Below are 20647 nucleotides of genomic sequence, written 5' to 3' on the forward strand. Positions count from 1 at the left end.
GTTGTATATTGTCAAATGCTTTTTTGGCATCCATTGAAGTGATTATATGGTTTTCATGTTTTCTTTTGTTAATATGATGTTTCATGTTGATTTAGTTGTGAATATTGGACCACTCTTGGTGCCTGGAATAAATCCTGCTTGATTGTGATGAATTTTTTAATATATTGTTGGATTTGGTTTGCTAATATTTTATTGAAGATTTTTGTATCTATGTCCATCAGAGATTTTGGACTATCGTTTTCCTTTTTTATTGTCTCTATTTGGTTTTGGTATCAGGGTAATCTTGGCCTTGTAGAATATATTTGGAACTTTTTTCCTGTTTTAAAAATTTATTGGAATAGTTTAAGAAAAAAAATATTAACTCTTCTTTAGATGATGGTAGAATTCACCTGTGAAGCCATCTGGTCCTTGACTTTTGTTTGTTGGAGTTCTTTTTTTTTTTTTTATTTTCTCAGTTTATTTTTTCCAATATTTATTTATTTTTAAATTTAAAATCAATTAATTAACATATAATGTATTATTAATTTCAGAGCTAGAGTTCAGTGATTCATCAGTCTTACATAATACCCAGTGCTCATTACATCACATGCCCTCCTTAATGTCCATCACCCAGTTACCCCATCCCCCCACTCCCCTCCCCTCCATCAACCCTCAGTTTATTTCCTATGATTAAGAGTAGTCTCTATTTCATTTTTTTCTGCTCTAATATTTATTATTTCCTTCCTTCTACTGGCTTTGAGCTTTGTTTATTTCTTCTTTTTCTAACTCCTTTAGGCATAAAATTAGGTTTTTATTTGAGTGGGTTTTGTTTGTTTTTGCTTCTTGGAGTAGGTCTGTATTGCTATAATCTTCCCTGTTAGAATAGATTTCACTGCATCCAAAAGATTTCAGACCACTGTGTTTTCATTTTCATTTATCTCTTTTTTTTTTAATTTCCTCTTTGATTTCTTGGTTAACCCATTCATTTTTTAGTAGCATGTTATTTAGCTTCCAAGGATTTGTGTTCTTTTAAGAAATTTTCTTGTGATTGATTTCTAGTTTCACACCGTTGTGGCTGAAAAGATGCATGATAAGATTTCAATCTTTTTAAATTTGTTTTGACTTATTATGTGGCCTAACATGATCTAGTCTAGAGAATGTTCCACTTGAAAAGAATGTGCATTCCAATGTTTTTGGATGGAATGTTCTAAATGTATCTGTTAGATCCATCTGGCCTAATGTGTCATTCAATGCCAATGTTTCTTTGTTGATTTTCTGTCTAGATGATCTATCCAGTGATGTAAGTGGGATGTTAAAATCCCTTCTATTATTTTTTTCCATCAATTTCTTCCTTTATGTCTCTTATGGTTGCTTTATGTATTTTAATGCTCCAATATTAAGTGCATAATATTTACAATTGTTTTATCTTCTTGTTGGATTCATCCCTTTATGATTATGTAGTGTCCTTCTTTGTCTCTTGTTACAGTCTGTGTTTTAACATCTATTTTGTCTGATATAAGTATTGCTACCCCAGCTTTCTTTTTGCTTCCACTTGAATGATAAATGTTTTTCCATCCCTTCATTTTCAGTCTGCATGTGTCTTTAGGTGTGAAATAAGTCTCTCATAGGCAGCATATCAATGGGTCTTGCTTTTTAAAATCAATTGCATCACCCTATATGTTTTGATTGGAACATTTAGTCCATTTACATTCAAAGTAGTTATTGATAGGTCTATACCTATTGCCATTTTGTTACGTGTTTTATGATTGTTTTTACAGTTCTTCTCTGTTCATTTCTTCTCTTGCACTCATCCCTTGTGGCTTGATAGTTTTCTAAGTGATATGCTTGGATTCCTTTTTCTTTATTTTTTGTGTATCTATTACAGCTTTCTGATCTGTGTACCATTAGGTTTACATATAACATGTTATGTTTATAGCAGTCTCTATTAGCATGATGATCACCCTCCTCCATGTTTAATGTATATGATGTCATACTTTACATCCTTTTATTTTGTAAATCACTTGGCTGATTTTTATATATAATTTATTTTACTGCTTTTCTTCTTTAACCTCTGTACTAGTTTTATAAGTGATTAATCTACTACTTTTATTATGTTTGTATGTACCTTTGAATTTTTTTCTTTTCCTAATTTTCTTATTCTTGACTACGGCCTTTTCTTTCCACTCAAATAATTCCCTTTAACATTTCTTATAGAATTGGTTTAGTGGTGATGAATTTCTTTAACTTTTATTTGTCTGGGAAAATCTTTCTCTCTCCTTTTATTCTGCATATAGCCTTGTTGGATAGAATATTCTTGGCTGCAGTTTTTTGTTTTTTTTTTCCTTTCAGCACTTTGAGTATATCATGCTACTCCCTTCTGGCCTACAAAGTTTCTACTGAAAAATAAGCTGATAGCCTTATGAGATTTCCCTTATATATAACTGTTTTCTTTTCTCTCACTGCTTTTAAAATTGACATTTTAATTTTTATGTGTCTTGACGTATACCTTTTTTGGTTCATTTTTTGGGGGCTCTCTGTACCTTGTGGATCTGGATGTCTGTTTCCTTCCTCAGATTAGGGATGTTTTTATTTCTTCAGATAAGTTTTCTTCCCCCTTCTCTTTTTCTTTTGGGATCCCTATAATGCAAAATTATTACACTTCATGATGTGCCTGAGTTCACTTAAGGTATTCTCTCTTTGTAAGATTTGTTGTTGTTGTTGTTCAGCTTGGTTGCTTTCCATTACTCTTTCTTCCCAGTTTGCTGATCCATTTTGCTCCCTGTTATCTACTGTTTATTCTCTTTAGTGTACTTTTAATTTCAGTTGAAGGTCTTACTGAACTCCCCCATTCTTTTCTCAAATCTAGTATCTTTGTGAACGTTCTTTGGATTCTCTATCAAGAATATTGCTTATATTTATTCCAATTAGGTCTTTTGCTGTGATTTTGTCCTGTTCTTTCATTTGGGATATATTCTTCTGTCTCCTTATTTTGTCTAACTCTCTATGTCTGTTTCGTTGTATTAGGAATGTCAGCTATGCCTCCTGATCTTGAAAGTAGTGACCTTATGAAGAAAAGGTCTTATAGTACCCTGTAATGCAATGTCTGCTGTTCACCAGCTCCTGGCACTGTAGGGGTGCCTCGTTTGTGTATTGTATGTGCCCTACTATTGTGGTTGAGGTGTGTTTGCATTCAGTCCAGTTGGCTGTAATGGCCCTTTTAGCCTGTTTTGGGCAGGTTTCATCTCTTTGCAGTTAAGGGGCCAGTTTGGGCTGCCTTGGATTTATAGTATGGTCAAACCAGATGCCTTCCCTCAGTTCATTTGCTGTAACTGTGGTCACACCAAACTGCAGGGGACTCTCTTTGCCTTGTCCCCTGAGAGCCTTTCACTGGTGTGCAGGGTCTGTAGTCAGACCAGATGTCTGCCCCCCAAACTGTTGGGTTTGCAGTGACCCCAATTTACAGAGCTCTCTCTTTGTGCTGCCTCCTGTGAGGTATGTATTGGTGGGTAGGGCTGGCAGTCAGATCAGATGTCTCCTCCTAGCTCATTGCTTGGGCTACAGTGGAACTGGTGTGTGTGATTATCTTTCTCTTTCTCTAGGGCAAGAGTCACTTTGCAGTGGTGTTGGCCACTTTCAGGGCTTCTTACAGAATAAAACATGACAGGAGCCACCTTGGACATAATCTTGTCCAGTGGGGTGGGTTGGATGGGGCAGACTGCAAAAGAATATGAGGGGCAGGGCATGCAGTATTTGCAAGCTAGGTGGTGAGTGTTCATGCTGATTCCTGCAGGTGTGTAGGTATCTAGGCTGGATAGGTAGAGATAAATAGTGCTAACCTGCTCTTTTCTTTTTTTCTGGAGATGTTTTCTAAAAATCCCTGCCTCTCAAGCACATGTTCTGAGATTAGTAAATTAATCTTCATGTATAACCCAGGAATTTTTCCAACTGCTGCTTCTATGCTGTTTCTTGGCAGGGTTGTTTGTTATGCTGTCTCTTTAAGGGTGAGGACTCAATTTTCTCTCACCCTCTAGCTCTACCAAAGGTGACCCAGAGATTTTTAAATTTACTAGTGTTAAGCCCTACTAATTGTAAAAACTTGCAGAGTTAAGCCGCTCTGGTATTCACAGCCAAATACAATGGGTACTCATCTTCCCAGTGCGGGTCCTTCTTGTGTGGGGTGCCTAGTGTGGAGTCTGTTCCATTCCCCACCCCCTTTTTTTTTTGCTCATGGTGCCACTCCCATATGTGGTTATTTGCAAGTTAGCTTGGTTCCAATTCAACACACTACCTTTCCTGTGATGTTTAATATGCCCCCCTCTCTATGATTAACTGTGGTGAGTCTGTTTCTGCCAGTCTTCAGTTTGTTTTCTGGGTTAGTTATATTGATGTGGCTTTTTTATCTAGGCATATCCATGGGGGGAGGTGAGCTTAGGATTCTCCTATTGCACTATCTTCCCATGTTCCGCCTCTATTATTCACTTTTTACTTTTATGATATTTCCATTTCCAAAAGGGCAATCTCCAAAAGTATTAACCATCTTTATAGTTCTTTTTGGGACAGCCTTCCCTGGATGAAACTATTAACTTGCTATTTATTCTGCTTATTATGTCTACTTTACTTCTTACATATAAATGTTTTCACTTAGCCTTTGTTATTTCAGCCACCTATCATTGGCATTGCTATCAAGGAGCCCCATTCTATAACAGCATCTCTTACCAGCAGCCATGACCTTTGGAGGATATCCAAAAGATTGTCAACAATGCTGGTGTCCTTCTCACCAGCAGATTTATTATTTTGAAAAATAAAACCCTCCCAGAGAACATAGTTGGTTGGTAGATTTTTATCATCTCTATGTGGTATACATACTCTGGCAGTCCTACTTTTCTAAAACTTTTGATCCCTTCTACTGTCTTACATGGGAATTCATTTATTTCTTCATTATCTAGGATGGGCCATCACATTGCCTAAGCTTCAAGGGCCATCTTTTTTTTTTTTCCCAAGAACCATCTTAGAAGTGCATTAGCACCACCTTCCAGAGTTACTGCTTTGTTATTAAAACTGATGTTAGCAGGCCCACCCCTTCCTTGTTCAAATTATGTTGTGATTTGACTACAGTTATTTTTCTTAGTGGCCAGAAGCACTATTGTAGATAAAGCCTGAAGGAGGGCATGTGATGTAATGAGTACTGGGTATTATATGAGACTGATGAATCACTGACCTCTACCTCTGAAACTAATAATACATTACATATTAATTAATAAAATTTAAATATAAATAAATAAATAAATAAATAAATTCATTAACAAAAAAGCCTGAAGGGACCTTTGAAGTTTTCTAATGCAGAGACCTCCACATCATCTCAAAAGAAGAAAGGTGTCAGACTGTAACAGGGAGCAGTGGACCACCTTTGCCGAATCATATGTTTCAGTGCAATATGGTGATTCAAGATTTTTAAGACTGTTTCTTTGGATGTCTCCATCTTATATCTCAGGGCCTCACTCCTTCCCAAATAGGGCCCTGACCTTAACATAGCAGCCATGCAAAGACTGAGAGTTAAAACATATCTGGAACCCCACTACCCTTATAATTAAATTCTGAACCTGATTCTTATTTTTGTCCTCTGGATGTGAGAGATGAGAGTCTCTTTAGAAACTGTCAAAGAGGTCCTCACTTTTGCACTTTGCATTATATTGTTGATTAATTACCTTTCATTGTCTTTCTCCAATGTAATGATGTTACTCAACAGGAGCCATCAAATTCCATTGTCCTTATAATTACTGCTTTCCCCAAACTTCTCAGAATCCTGAGATACAGCACCCACCAGTGTATTCCTTCTCATTAGTATATCTGATTCCAGCCCATCACTGGTGAGATTATTTTTCTTTTACAACTGCACCTCTAGAGCATGATAGATACCATCTGTGGGGTCATTGCCTCCTGGCCAGTGAATTATTAAGATTCAAAATTCCATTTTAGATTCTGCTTCCTCAAATTACTTCAGAGGCAAACCCTTTTATGTTATGTTTTCTAGGATATGGTCATTAAGACTGATATTTGCATTCAGAGAGTATGTTGGTGAGTGCTATTGACAACAATACATAGAAGGGAGTGAGGGTAGCAAAACTGAGCAGTCATAAATTGAACTGTGTGGTTTATTTGCACAACAAGCTTCAGCTAATCCCACGGGGAGCAATTGATCTGGTATGGGCCTTCACAGTTCATGCAACTTGGATCAAGGGGGCTAGGACAATACCTCCCTCATTGACCAGTCACTGGGTGCAGGCTGCTCCCGGCAACGCAACACAACCGTAGGCAATTTAGCTCCCATTAGCTGAGAAGAATATCTAGGAAGATCCCTGGCTGTGAGTCATCAGCAGGCAACACTCCCGGCAGCTGGGAGATAAAAATACATTGGTTCTTAACGGTGGGAACTGGGCAGTACAACATAGCACTTACTACTATATTACAAATAGTCACAACACCTATCTGCCATGGTTTCTGTTTATGTTCTTTTCTCTTCCAGTTGAAATCCTTCTATTCCTGCTTGTAAATGCATTTTCAGACTGTTCATTGGCCTTGTATAAAATAAAAACTATTATATTGATTTTTTAATTGAATATTGATTATATTGATTTTTTTTTTAATTCCACAACCTTGCTGACACTTTTTGTTTGTTTGTTTGTGGATTCCTTAGGATTTTCTATATATAGAATTATGTTATCTGTAAATGCATATAATTTTATATCCTCCTTTCCAATTTGGAGGCCTTTTAGTTTATTTTATTGACTAATAGCCCTAGCAAGAATGTTCAGTATAATATTGAATAAGAGTAGTGAGAATGAACATCTCATTTTGTTCCTGATATAAGGGGAAAGCATTCAGTCTATCACTATTATGTATAATGCTAGCTATAGATTTTTTCATACATGTCTTTTATGAATTTGAGGAAGTTAAATTCTATTACTCATTTTTGAGTGTTTCTATTATGAAGGATGTTGGATTTGGGCAAATGTTTTTTTCTCTACTGAGACTATATGGTTTTTATCTTTTATTAATATGATATATTATATTGAATGATTTCTTCATTTGAACCAACCATGCATTGCTGGAATAAATTCCACTTGGTCATGGTATATTATTCTATTTCTAAATTACTGTATTCAGGATAGCCACATGCAAAAAAATGAAGTTGCACCTTTACCTCACACCATATGCCAAGTTAAATAAGTATGGATTAAGACATAAAAGTTTGATTTAAAATTGTAAATCTCATAGAAGAAAACATAGGGGTAAATCTTCATGAATTCAGATTTGACAATAGAGTCTTAGATATGACGCAGATAACACTAGCAGCAAGAGATAAAATAGGTAAATTGTAGTTCATCACCAATGCAAATGCCTGTGGGACACCTGAGTGGCTCAGTCAGTTAAGTGTCTGCCTTCAGCTCAGGTCATGACCTTGGGGTCCTGGGATCAAGCTCCACATCAGGCTCCCTGCTCAGTGGGGAGTCTGCTTCTCCCTCTCCTTCTGCCCCTCCCCCCGCTCCTGCTTTCTCTCTCTCAAATAAATAAATAAAAATCTTAAAAAAATACAAATGCTTGTGATTTGAAAGACACTATCAAGAAAGTGAAAAGACAACTCACAGAATGAGGAAAATATTTGAATATCATATATCTGATAAGGTAGGTTTTTTTAAAGATTTTATTTATTTATTTGAGATAGAGAGAGAGCAGGAGCAGGGGAGCAGAGAGAGAGGGAGAAGCAGGCTCCCTGCTGAGCAAGGAGCCTGATGTGGGGCTTCATCCCAGGACTCCAGGATCATGACCTGAGCTGAAGGCAGATGCTTAACCGACTGAGCCACCCAGGTGCCCCTAAGAAGGTAGTTTTATCTAGCATATATAAAAAACTATCATGACTCAATAATAAAAAGACAAACTTACTTTATTTTTATTAAGTTCAATTAGCCAACATATAATATATCACTAGTTTTTGATGTAGTGTTCAAGGATTCATTAGTGCGTATAACACCCAGTGCTCATCACCCTCCTTAATACCCATCATCCGGTCACCCTATCCCCCACCCCTCTCCCTTCTGTAACCCTCATTTTGTTTCCTGGAATTCAGAGTCTCTCATGGTTTGTCTCCCTCTCTGATTTCTTCTCATTCAGTTTTCCCTCCCTTCCCCCATGGTCCTCCACACTATTCCTTATGTTCCATATATGAGTGAAACCATATGATAATTGTCTTTCTCTGCTTGACTTATTTCACTTGGCATAATCCCCTCCAGTTCCATCCATGCCAATGCAAATGGTAGATATTCATCCTTTCTGATGGCTGAGTAATATTTCATTGTATATATGAACCACATCTTCTTTATCCATTCATCTGTTGAAGGGCATCTCAGGTCCTTCCACAGGGGGCTATTGTGATATTGCTGCTATGAACACTGGGGTTCATGTGCCCCTTCTTTTCACTACATCTGTATCTTTGGGGTAAATTCTTAGTAGTGCAATTGCTGGGTCATAGGGTAGCTCTATTATTAATGTCTTGAGGAACCTCCATACTGTTTTACAGAGTGGCTGTACCAGCTTGCATTCCCACCAACAATGTAAGAGGGTTCCCCTTTCTCCACATCCTCACCAACACTTGTTGTTTCCTGTCTTGTTAATTTTTGCCATTCTAACTGGTATAGGAGGTATCTCATTGTGGTTTTGATTTGTATTTCCCTGGTGGCTAGTGATGTTGAACATTTTTTCATGTGTCGGTTAGCCATTTGCATATCTTCTTTGGAGAAGTGTCTGTTCATGTCTTCTACACATTTCTTGACTTGATTATTTGTTTTTTGGGGGTTGAGTTTGAGAAGTTCTTCATAGATCTTGGATACTAGTCCTTTATCTGTAATGTCATTTGCAGATGTCTTCTCCCATTCTGTGGGTTGCTTCTCAGTTTTGTTGACTGTTTCCTTTGTCGTGCAAAAGCTTTTTATCTTGATGAAGTCCCAAAAGTTCATTTTTGCTTTTGTTTCCCTTGCCTTTAGAGACCTGTCTTGAAAGTAGTTGCTGAGGCCAATGTCAAAGAGGTTACTGCCTATGTTCTCTAGGATTTTACTGTATTCCTTTCATCCATTTTGAGTTTAGAAACATTTAGGTCTTTCATCCATTTTGAATTTACAAACTTACTTTAAAATGAACTGAGCAACTGAATAGATATTTCTCCAAAACAATAAACTAATGGCCAATAAACATATGAGAAGATGCTTGACATCTTTAGCTATCAAGGAAATATAAATCAAAACCACCATGAGATGTCATATCATACTTAATATAATGCCTATAATAAAAAAGTCAGATACTAATTAGTGTTTGTGATCATGTGGAAAAGTATAAGCTCTCCTACACTGCTGGTTTGAATGTAAAATGCCTCAGACATTTTGGAAAACAGCTGAAAATTCCTTAAATGATTAAACATAATATTATCATATTTCCAAGCTTTTCCATTTCTAGATATATAACCAAGGGAAATGAAAACATAAGTCTTTCCAAAAACATATTCAAGATTTTTTTTAGCAGCATATTTCTTAATAGTCAAAGATGGGAAAAATCCAAATGTCTGTTAACTGATGAATGGATAAACAAAATGTGCTCTCTCTAAGAAATGTATTAACCTTGAAAACAATATATAAAGAAAATGAAATTGGTCACAAAAGTTAACATATTTTATGCTTCCATTCATAATATGCAAAAGAGGTAATAAATCCATAAAGACAAAAATATATTAGTGGTTTCTTAGGGCTTGGGGGGAATGGTCTGAAGATGTGCTGTTTGAAGGGTATGGGATTCTGTTTGTGCTGATGAAAATATTCTAAATTGATATCTATTATGTTTGTACCTATCAGTGGATATACAAAGAAGCATCATGTTATATACTTTAAATGGGTAAATTTTATGGTATGTGAAATTTGTCTCAATAAAGTTGTTTAAAAATAATTGTAAGAAGGGGAAAAGACAAATGTTCTGAGTGATGCTGGAACTGAGTTACAGGAATCCCCACTCAGACCCAGACTTGTATCTGGTGCTTAGCTTCTCCCCTTACAAAGGGAAGGGTATTTTCATCATCCCATAAACATCAGATGAACAGAGTAGAAGAAACCAGTTCGCTGGGACAAGGACATAGCTTTGTAGCTTCACTTGGTACTAAAGCTTGGTCTCTACTTCAAGTTCACAGGTTTATCAAAGCTGTTCATAGGTATAATTTGCCTTACTCTGCTTATGTTTCACCAAGCAGGAAATGCATATGGCTCAGAAACCATACTCTTTAAAATCTCTCTGATATTCTCTGAGGACTATTTTTGCTATGGCTAGATTGTTACATAGGGGGAAATCATCCCTGAAATTGCCTCAGTGGGCCTTAGGCTCTCTGAAAGGAGGCAAGATTCACGGGTTGAGGACAGTGTGTTTAGGGGAATTGGGGACAACCTGGTAGCTCTGCCTGAGTGTCAACATGAGAACTTTGGAATCCTGTGGTTGTAAAACATCCAGAGGTGCTTGTTGTCTTACAAAGTGACCAAGTTTCCTTTATTTTGTTGAAGTTTGGAAGAGCATACTGTAGAAATATTTAACACATATGTATTAGATATTCCAGCTATAATTTTGACAATGGACCAAGACTCTGCAAAGCAGCCATATCTGGAGAGATTGGACCTCATCATGTCATCAGTTTTGTCATGGGGCATCCAAAATTAAATATGCTTTTGTCAGGGGCCTATTAGAAAAAGTACTTTATAGGGAAGAAACCCTGTACAAGTATGAAGTCTTGCATTTACACTACCCCCATGAGTATGGACTGGTAATAGGATATGATGACAAGGAGAAACTCTGAAAGTATCTTTTTGAGTGGGAGCTGGAAGTAAAACCCTATCAATGGGCTGTGCTCATGACTAAATCCTTCTTGGACCCAAGAGAGATTTGAGAAAAAATAGCAGAAGTGATGTTTGAGACCTTCGATGTGCCTGCCTTCTACCTGTCTAACCATGCAGTGGTAGCTGTATAGCTCTATACAGCTATACAGCTCTACCTCTGTCATGGGACTAATGGTGGACAGTGGGGATGGGGTTCCTTGCACTGTCCCTATCTTTGAAGATTATTCCCTACCTAATGCTCTCACCAAGCTCTAAATGGCAAGGAAGGACATCACAGAGCATATCACCTGGCTCCTCCTCACTAGTGTGAGCACCTTCCCTCATATATTTGACAAGTCTTACTGGGTGATATCAAAGAGAAGCTGTGTTATGTGGCCTTGGAGCCAGAGAAAGAACTATGTAAGAGGCCAGATGATATCATGCCAACTGAGAGAATATAAACAGCCAATTGAAAATGTCATCTATATTGAGAACCAGCTGTACCAGATGCCTGAGATTCTTTTTGCACCTGACCAGCTGGGTATCCACAATCTGGGACTCTCAAAAACAGTCTCCAGCAGCATTACGAAGGGTAGCACTAAAATTCAGAAGAATCTTTTTGTGAAAATTGTGCTGTTTAGGGGCATTACTTGCTTCTCTGGGCTTGAGGAAAGTCTTATGAAAGAACTGGAATAGCTGGCTTCCAAAGGGACTCCCCATCAATATCACAGCTTCTTCTGATGTGTTTATCTGTGTGGATTGGTGCATCCATTGAGACTTCTCTGAACAATTTTAAACAGATGGGGATTATCTGTGAAAGTCTTAAGGAGTTTGGGAGATTTATCATTTAGAAAAGATGATTTTTAAAAACCTCACATGGTGGGGACAAGTCTAAATGTCAGATCATAGGAACACCAGTGGGAGGTGATATTGTTCTTCAAGCAAGATATTTAGTAAAAGTATTTTGCCATTTTGGGTTTCAGTTCACTCTTGGTGGCACATTGTTGTAACCACTGCTGTATAAATATCAGTGTCTCCACTTTCAACTCTTTTGGGTGTATATTTAAGAGTGGAATTTCTGGGTCATATGTTAATTTTATGTTTAAATGTTTGAGGAACTACCAAAATGCTTGGTTAGCAGCTGCACCATTCATTTTACATTCCTAACCACAAAGCATGGGGGTTCTTTTTCTTCACATATTTGCCTACACTTGTTATTTCCTGTTTTTGAATAATAGCCATTCTAAAGTATATGAACAGGTATCTCGTGTTTTGATTTGCATTTCCCTAATGATTAGTGATATTCAGTATCTTTTAATATGTTTATTTTCCATTTGCATATTCTCTTTGGAGAAATATCTATTCAAGGCTTTGGCCCAATTTTTAATTGGGTTGTTTGTTATTTTTGTTGTTGAGTTGTCAGAGTTGTTTATATATTCTGGCTATATAACCATTATCATATATGTGGGTTTTCTTTTCTTACTATTTTTTTTGGATTGACTTTTCACTCTCTGAACAATGGCCTTTGATGCATAAGAGAATTTAATTTTAATGAAGTACAATTTAACAATGTTTTCTTTTGCTACATGTACTTTTGGTGTCATTTCTAAGAAACCATTGCCAAATTGAAGGTCGTGAATATTTGCCCTTATGTTTTCTTCGAAGAGGTTTATATAGTGTCAGTTTTTAAGTTTGTTTTTAATCCATTTTGAGTTAATATTTATATATGTTATAAGTAATCTAACTTCATTCTTCTGCATGTGGAGATCTAGGTTTCCCAAGGTCATTTGTTAAGAAGACACTTCCAATTGTATACTCTTGGCAGCCTAGTAGAAAATTGATTGAGTGTACACATATGGACTTATTTCTGGAATATATATTTTATTCCATGGATCTGTAAGCCTATCCTTATGCCACTACCACACTGTTTTGATTGCTACAACTTGGTAGTAAATTTTGAAATTGGGAAGTGTGAGTCTTCCAACTTTGTTCTACTTTTTCAAGATTGCCTTGGTTATTCAAGGTCTCTTTAAATTCCTTATGAATTTTAGATTATGTTTCTCAATTTCTGTAAAACCACCATTAAGATTTTAATGAATCTTAAATTATTAATGTTGAATTTGTATATCATTTTCAGTAATACTGTTGTCTAAGCAATACCAAGTTCTCCAATTCATTCAGACAGAATATATTTTTTTCTTATTCACTTTTTTATGTTCAATTAGCCAACATATATATAATACAGCATTAGTTTTTGATTGATGTAGTGTTCAATGATTCATTAGTTGCATATAACACCCAGTGCTCATCACCACACATGCCCTCCTTATATTTTCATTTTTAAGGTACTCTTTGTTCTGTTTTATTTTTCAACAATGTTTTACAGTTTTCTGTGTACTAGTCTTGTGCCTCCTTAAATTTATTCCTAAATATGCTTTCTCTTCTTTTTGATGCTACTGTATACTGACTTTGTTTTCTTAATTTCGTTTTCAGGCTCTGGGCTAATTTTAACTACGTGTTTCAACTCTATATATTATCTATTGACTATTATAAAGATGAGGAAATTAGCATAGTAACACTTCCTTCATTGTCTCCTTCCTCCTATCATGAGAGAGTTGTGATTCTGGACAATCCTTAGCCTAAATTTGTGTTTATTGACTTATTTACCAAATTTATGTCTTCTCCCCGGGGGAAAATTCTCTCATCAAATTCTGACCTTCAAAAATTATGTGGGAAATCATGTTGAACCCTGTTAAGTCAGTATTTTTCTATATTGTGACCTGGAAAATGCTAATTATCCTTTCTTCTTCAAGTTGCCATTGCTCACCACTCTTTGTCAGCTAGGAAACTAATAAACACACACACACACACACACAAACACATGATGTTCCATTGATATGATTTCTCCTTCACCTCCACATCCTTTGCTTTTCTTCCATAAAGATCTGATCTGCAGAAACAGTCCCCATTTCTCCTTTGGTATTGTTCATGTTCTCAGGTTTATTTATTTAGATTACTACTTATCCAGATTATTATTGCATATGTCTACTATAACTCTGAATTTTACTTTTGGAGAAAGCTGTATCATACTGTAAATATGAAATTATATCTGCATATAAATATTATCTCTCGTTTTTGTCCTTATTGCACAGATGTTTTGTATTTTGTGTCAGTTTGTGACATTGTTTTAAATTGATGATAGAGTGTTATCTATTACTATTTTGGGGGATACTTTTCAAAAGAAGGAAGTGGAGTTAAGAATAGCTACATTTCTAACTTGAAGTTTGAAACTCAACTGCTTGTTAAACTATATATTTATAATATATCATGACATGTATTACAAACCTGCTTTATTTTTCTCTTCATTATCATCAGCATTCCTGCCATTTTCTTTTTTCAGATGAATTATGAATCAGTCTGTTATTTTCCACAAAAAGTATTCTAAACTTCATTAGGATTATATTTAATTCATACATTTATTTGTAGAGTTTTTAACTTTATAATAGTAAATCTTCCAGTGCAGGAATATTCCATGACTTTCTATTTACTCAGGAAAACTTCATAGATTGTTTTTCATTTAGGTCATTCAAATTTAATCTTAGATTTAGTTTCACATTTTTTATGGTATTGTACTGTTATGAATAGGAGATATGTCTATAATATTTTCAAATTGACCATTGCAAGTGCATAGGTAATCTATTTTTATGATAATCTCATATTTCACACTTTTCTGGACAATTCTAAAATATTTTGTAATCATTCTATTAGATTTTTTAAGTAGATGATCACAATTGCAAAAAGCCATAGTTTTGTCTCTTTCTTTCTAGTATAGAATATTTATTTATTTTTCATTACTTAGTGAAATAGTAAATAGTATTGGAATATTAGTGTGATATATGGTGCTCATATATTTCCTTTTGCTTTATTAAGAAAAATTCCCATATTTCTCAATTAAGTATAATATTTACCAGAAATTTATAAAAGTTACTATCATAAAATTTTAGAAATTTAGAAATATTTTTCTATTTTTAAAAAAATTAGGAAATGGTAAAATTTACAAAATGCAATTCTGGCATCTACTAAGGCAACCATATTTTTCTCCTTTATTCAATTCATGTGGACAAATATTATTAATAGGTGGCTATATTTGGTGATCTAATATTTTATTTAAGAACATTAAATCTAATCCTAAGTGAGTTTGGTATAAAAAGTATTTTTTTTGTTAAATTTATTCCTAAGTATCTTATTCTTTTTAATGCTATCATACAGTGTGGCCTGGAGAGCTCAGTGAAGAGCAGATTGTGATCTCTCTGTTTTGAGGCAGAGGTTTGGATGCAGTCACTTCTGCTATACACTCTATAAAAACTGAAGTTTTATAACTGAGGATGTGATGGCTTCAGAGAATGAGTTTGGAATCCGCATATCTCTAGGGACAGTGACATCCACGATTTTGTCTTTTCATAATTCTTTCTCATCTTCTTAAATAAATACTATATTCTTATATTCCTAAAAATTTTAGAGTTGTATTCTTCAATTTTGATTCATTAAGCTATCTGAAAATTTATACACATTATTTAAGAAATGAGTCCAATTTAAATATTTTTATTTTCTTTCAGCCTTAATGAAATATGATTGACAAATCAAAATTATATGTATATAGGCTGTACATTGTACCTTTTTTAAGGTAAACAAAATTGTGGTTTAATATACACATGCACTGTAAGATGATTATCACCATCAAGTTAATACATTCATCATCTCATATAGTTATCTTTTTTGTGTGTGTGGTAAAAAGACTTAAGATTTTTCTCAACAAATTTCAAGTATATAATACAATGTCATTAACTATAGGCACATGATGTACATTACACTCCTGGAATTTATTCATCTTATAACTGAAATTTTGTATCCTTTGACCAACATCTCCCCATTTCCCCCACCACCCAGCACCTGACAACCACCATTTGACTCTCTGGTTTTAGGTGTTTGATTTTGATTCCACCTATGAGTATTCCACAATACAGTATTGTCCTTCTGTGTCTGGATTATTTCACTCAGCATAGTGTTCTCCAGGTTCATCCATGTTGTCACAAATGGCAAGATTTTCTTCTTTTTATGACTAAATTATATTCAATTGCATATATTATAGATATAATACATGTAGATGTAGATACATATAGATATATATTGTAATAGATATATATATAACATGTAATATATAATAAATACATAGTGTAATAGATATGTAATAATATATAATGCATAGATATATAGATACCTATTACAATATATATTATATTTATATATATAATATTTTCTTTGTCTATCAACAACAGATATTTAGGTTGTTTCCATATCTTGGCTATTGTTATTCATAATAACATTATTATTAATACTGTTAATAACATTATTCATGCTGCAGTGGACATGGGAATGTACATATCTGTTTGAGATCCTGATTTAATTTCCTTTAGATATATACCCAGAAGTGGGATTGCTAGATCATATGGTATTTCTATTTTTAATTTTTTGAGGAGAATTCATACTATTTCCCATAATAGCTGTACTAATGTACATCCTCACAAACTGTATAAGGGTTCCATTTTCTCTACACACTTGCCAAAACTTATCTCTTGTGTTTTTGATAATAGACATTCTATCAAGTGTAAGGTAATTTCTCATTGTGATTTTGATTCCATGATGGTTACTAATGTTGAACACCTTTTCATATACCTGGTGGCCATTTGTAGGTCTTCTTTGTAGAAATGTCTATTCAGACACTTTGCCCATTTTTAAACTGTGTCATTTGTTACTTTGCTATTGATTCATAGGTGTTCCCAATATATTTTGGATATTATCCTCTTATCAAATATACAGTTTGCAAATATTTTTTTCCATTCAAAAGATGGCCTTTTCATTTTGATTGTTGCCTTTACTGTAGAAAAGCCTTTTAATTTTATGTAGTTCCATGGTTGATTTTTTTCTTTTGTTGCCTTGCTTATGGTGTCATATCCAAAAATTCATTGTCAAGACCCATGTCAAGTAGCTTTTTCTTTATGTCTCTTTTAGGAGTTTTATGGTTTTGGGTATTACACTTAAGTCTTTAATCCATTTGGAGTTAATTTTTGTTAAGGATCCAGTTTCATTCTTTTGTATGTGGTTATCCAGTTTTGCCAAAGATATTGAAGAGACTATCCTTTCCCCATTGTGCATTTTCGGCAACCTTGACAAACATTAATTGACTGGATATGTGAGGAATTATTCCTGGGCTCTTAATTCTGTTCCATTGGTTTATGTGTCTGTTTTTATGCCATTACCATACAGTTTTCATAGCTTTGTAATAACAGTTTGAAATGAGGAAGTGTGATGTCTCCATCTTTGTTCTTTCTCAAGATTGCTTCAGCTATTCAGGGTCTTTTTTGGTAGCATATGAATTTTAAGATTGTTTTTTCCTGTTTCTGTGAAAAATGCCATAGGAATTATATTGAATTTTAGATTGCTTTGGGTAGCATGGAGAATTTAACAAAATTAATACTTTCAATCCATAAACATGGGATACTTTCCATTTATTTGTGTCTTCTTTCATTTCTTTCATAAATGCCTTGTAGTCTTATAGTTTTCAGTGTATAGATTATTAACCTCTATTGTTAAATTTATTCCTAAGTATCTTATTCTTTTTAATGCTATCATACAGTGTGGCCTGGAGAGCTCAGTGAAGAGCAGACTGTGATCTCTCTGTTTTGAGACAGAGGTTTGGATGCAGTCACTTCTGCTCTGACTCACAGAAAGCCACCAGGGAAAGCTGCCAGAGAACAAAATCCCCCCAAAAAATGGTTTTCACTGAGCCTATCCCCTCACCCACAGGGGGCAGGGCAACTCTGCCCAAGCAGGGTTGCCTGAGTAACAGCCCAGCAGGCCCCTCCCCCAGAAGACAGGCTGGAAGAACAAGAGGATGACAACCCTAAGTTCCCTATAAAGCAGGTGTATCTTGCTTAGGTTGTGGTTAATACTTTGGACTCTGTACATTCCCTCAACCACCCCTCAACAGAATGACTAAGAGGAGGAACCCCCAACAAAGAAAAGAATCAGAGACTGTGGCCTCTGCCACAGACCTAATGGATATGGATATAACCAAGATGTCAGAAATAGACTTCAGAGTAACAATTATGAAGTTGTTATGTATGCGTGAGAAAAATATTAATGACAATATAGAATCTCTAAGGGCAGAAATGAGATCTAATCAGGCCGAACTTAAAAATGTTATGAATGAAATGCAATCTAAACTGGATCCTCTGACTGCCAGGGTAAACGAGGCAGAATGAATTAGTGAGCTAGGAGATAGATGATAAAAAAGAAGGAAACCGAGGAGGCATAGGAAAAACAGATTAAAGCCCAAGGGATCAAACTGAGAGAAATTAATGACTCAATGAAATGTTCCAATATCAGAATGATTGGGATCCCTGAGGGGGTGGAGAGAGAGAGAGGTCTAGAAGATATACTTGAGTAAATTGTAGCTGAGAACTTCCCTAATCTGGGGAAGGAAACAAGCATTCATGTCCAAGAGGCAGAGAGGACTCCTCCCAAGATCAATGAGAACAGACCTACACCACAACATATAATAGTACAATTAGTAAATCTTAGATCCAAGGAAACAATCCTGAGAACGGTGAGGGGGAAGAGATTTCTTATGTACAGAGGGAGGAACATCAGAATAATGTCAGACCTGTCCACAGAGACCTGGCAAGCCAGAAAGGGCTGGCAAGACATATTCAGGGAACTAAATGAGAAGAACATGCAGCCAAAGTTACTTTATCCAGGAAGGCTGTCATTCAGAATGGATGGAAAGGCAAGGAGCTTCCAAGACCAGCAGAGACTTTAATGCTATTATAAATAAAATTGGTTTCTTAATCTTATTTTTGGTTAGCTCATTGATAGCATATAGAAATAGAAATGATTTTTGTATATTAAGTTTGTGTCCTGCAGCTTTACTGAATTTATTTGTTAGTCCTAACATTTTTTTTTAATTTTTTTTAAGATTTTATTTATTTATTTGAGAGAGAGAGAATGAGAGAGAGCACATGAGAGGGGGGAGGGTCAGAGGGAGAAGCAGACTCCCTGCCGAGCAGGGAGCCCATTGCGGGACTCGATCCAGGGACTCCAGGATCATGACCTGAGCCGAAGGCAGTCGCCTAACCAACTGAGCCACCCAGGCGCCCCCATTTTTTTTTTTAATTTTTAAGGTTTTGCATATTTAAGATTATGTGAACTGGAGATAAATTCGACTAATCCTTTTCTCATTTGGACCCTCTTAATATTTTTTCCCTAATTGTTCTGTGCAGGACATCCAGTATTATGTTGAATGGAAGTGGTGAGAGTGGTCATCATTATCTTCTTCCTGATCTTAGGGGTAAAGCTTTCAGCTTTTTTACTAATAAGTATGATGTTAGCTGTGGGCTTGTCCTATATGGCCTTTATTATATTAATGTATATTATTTCTATAACTATTTTATTAGAATTTTTGTCATGAAAGGATGTTCACTTTTGTAAAATAGCTTTTTCCTCATCTATTGAGATGATCATATGTTTTTTATCTTTCATTTTATCTTTCATTCTATTAATGTGGTATCACATTTATTGATTTACATGCATTGAACCATTCTTCCATCCCAGAGATAAATTCCAGTTGATCATGTTGTATGATCCTTCAATTTTATTTTATTTTCATATTTTTGTATGATCCCTTCAATGTGCCCTTGAATTTGTTTCTATATTTTGTTGAAAATTTTTGCATCAATATTCATCAGGGATGTTGGCATATAGTTTTCTTTTCTTGTAGTGCCCTTATCTGACTTTGGTATCAAGGTAATGCTGGCCTTGTAAAATGAATATTAGAGTTTTCCCTCCTCTTCGAATTTTTAGAAGATTTTAAGAAGGATTGACATCAACTGTTCTTTAAGTGTGGTAGAATTCACCTGTGAAGTCCTGGGCTTTTTTTTCTTGGGAGGATTTTGATTACTGATTCAATCTCCTTACTCTTTATTAGTCTGTTCAGATTTTCTATTTCTTCATGTTTCAGTCCTAGTAGATTGTATGTTTCTAGGAATTTATGTTGTCTAATTTGGTGGCATAAATTTTTTCATAACAGTCTCTCATGATACTCTATTTCTGTTGTAACATCTCTTCCATTATATTTTATTATTTGAGTCCTCTTTTTTTCTTGGTAAGTGTATCTAGAGGTTTGTCAGTTTTGTTTATTCTTTAATAAGCCAACCCAGTGTCTTTGGTATTTTCTATTCTTTTCTTTTTCTTTTTTTAATTTAAATTCAATTAGCCAACTTATACTGTTTTCTTATTCTCTATTTCATTTATTTCTGTTTTACACATTATTTTCTTTCTTATGCTAACTTTGGGTTTAGTTTGTTCTCCTAATTCCTTGAGGTGTAAAGTTAGGTTGTTTATTTGAGATATTTATTTTTTCTTAGCATATGCATTTATCACTATGAACTTCCCTCTTAGAACTGTTTATGGTGCATCCCATAAGTTTTGAGATGTTGTACTTCCATTTTTGTTTGTTTCAAACGTTTTTTTAAGTTTCCCTTTGGTTTCTTCTTTGAACCATTGGTTGTTCAGAAATGTGTTATTCAATTTCCACATATTTGTAGATTTTCAAGTTTTATTTCTGTTATTGAATTTTAGTTTCATACCATTGTGGTTAGAAAAGACAGTTGGCATGATTTAAATCTTTTTAAATTTGCTAAGACTTGTTTTGC

General features: G+C 35.0%; 1 protein-coding gene across 1 annotated transcript in view; it reads left to right on the forward strand.

Annotated features, from left to right (window-relative positions):
* LOC102729176 (actin-related protein T2) overlaps positions 1 to 11953 on the forward strand; it is a 63489-nt gene extending 51536 nt beyond the window's left edge. The window contains 9 exon segments of the mRNA XM_081809272.1: positions 3004 to 3070; positions 10569 to 10624; positions 10627 to 10764; positions 10767 to 11023; positions 11025 to 11232; positions 11235 to 11317; positions 11319 to 11591; positions 11593 to 11618; positions 11620 to 11953. Coding sequence (XP_081665398.1) covers positions 3004 to 3070; positions 10569 to 10624; positions 10627 to 10764; positions 10767 to 11023; positions 11025 to 11232; positions 11235 to 11317; positions 11319 to 11591; positions 11593 to 11618; positions 11620 to 11728 — 1217 coding nt within the window. The 3' untranslated portion in view covers positions 11729 to 11953.
* Positions 11954 to 20647: the final 8694 nt, after the last annotated feature.

This window comes from Leptonychotes weddellii, chromosome X, assembly GCF_054177405.1.
Source record: "Leptonychotes weddellii isolate Sample4059 chromosome X, ASM5417740v2, whole genome shotgun sequence".
Taxonomy (NCBI): domain Eukaryota; kingdom Metazoa; phylum Chordata; class Mammalia; order Carnivora; family Phocidae; genus Leptonychotes; species Leptonychotes weddellii.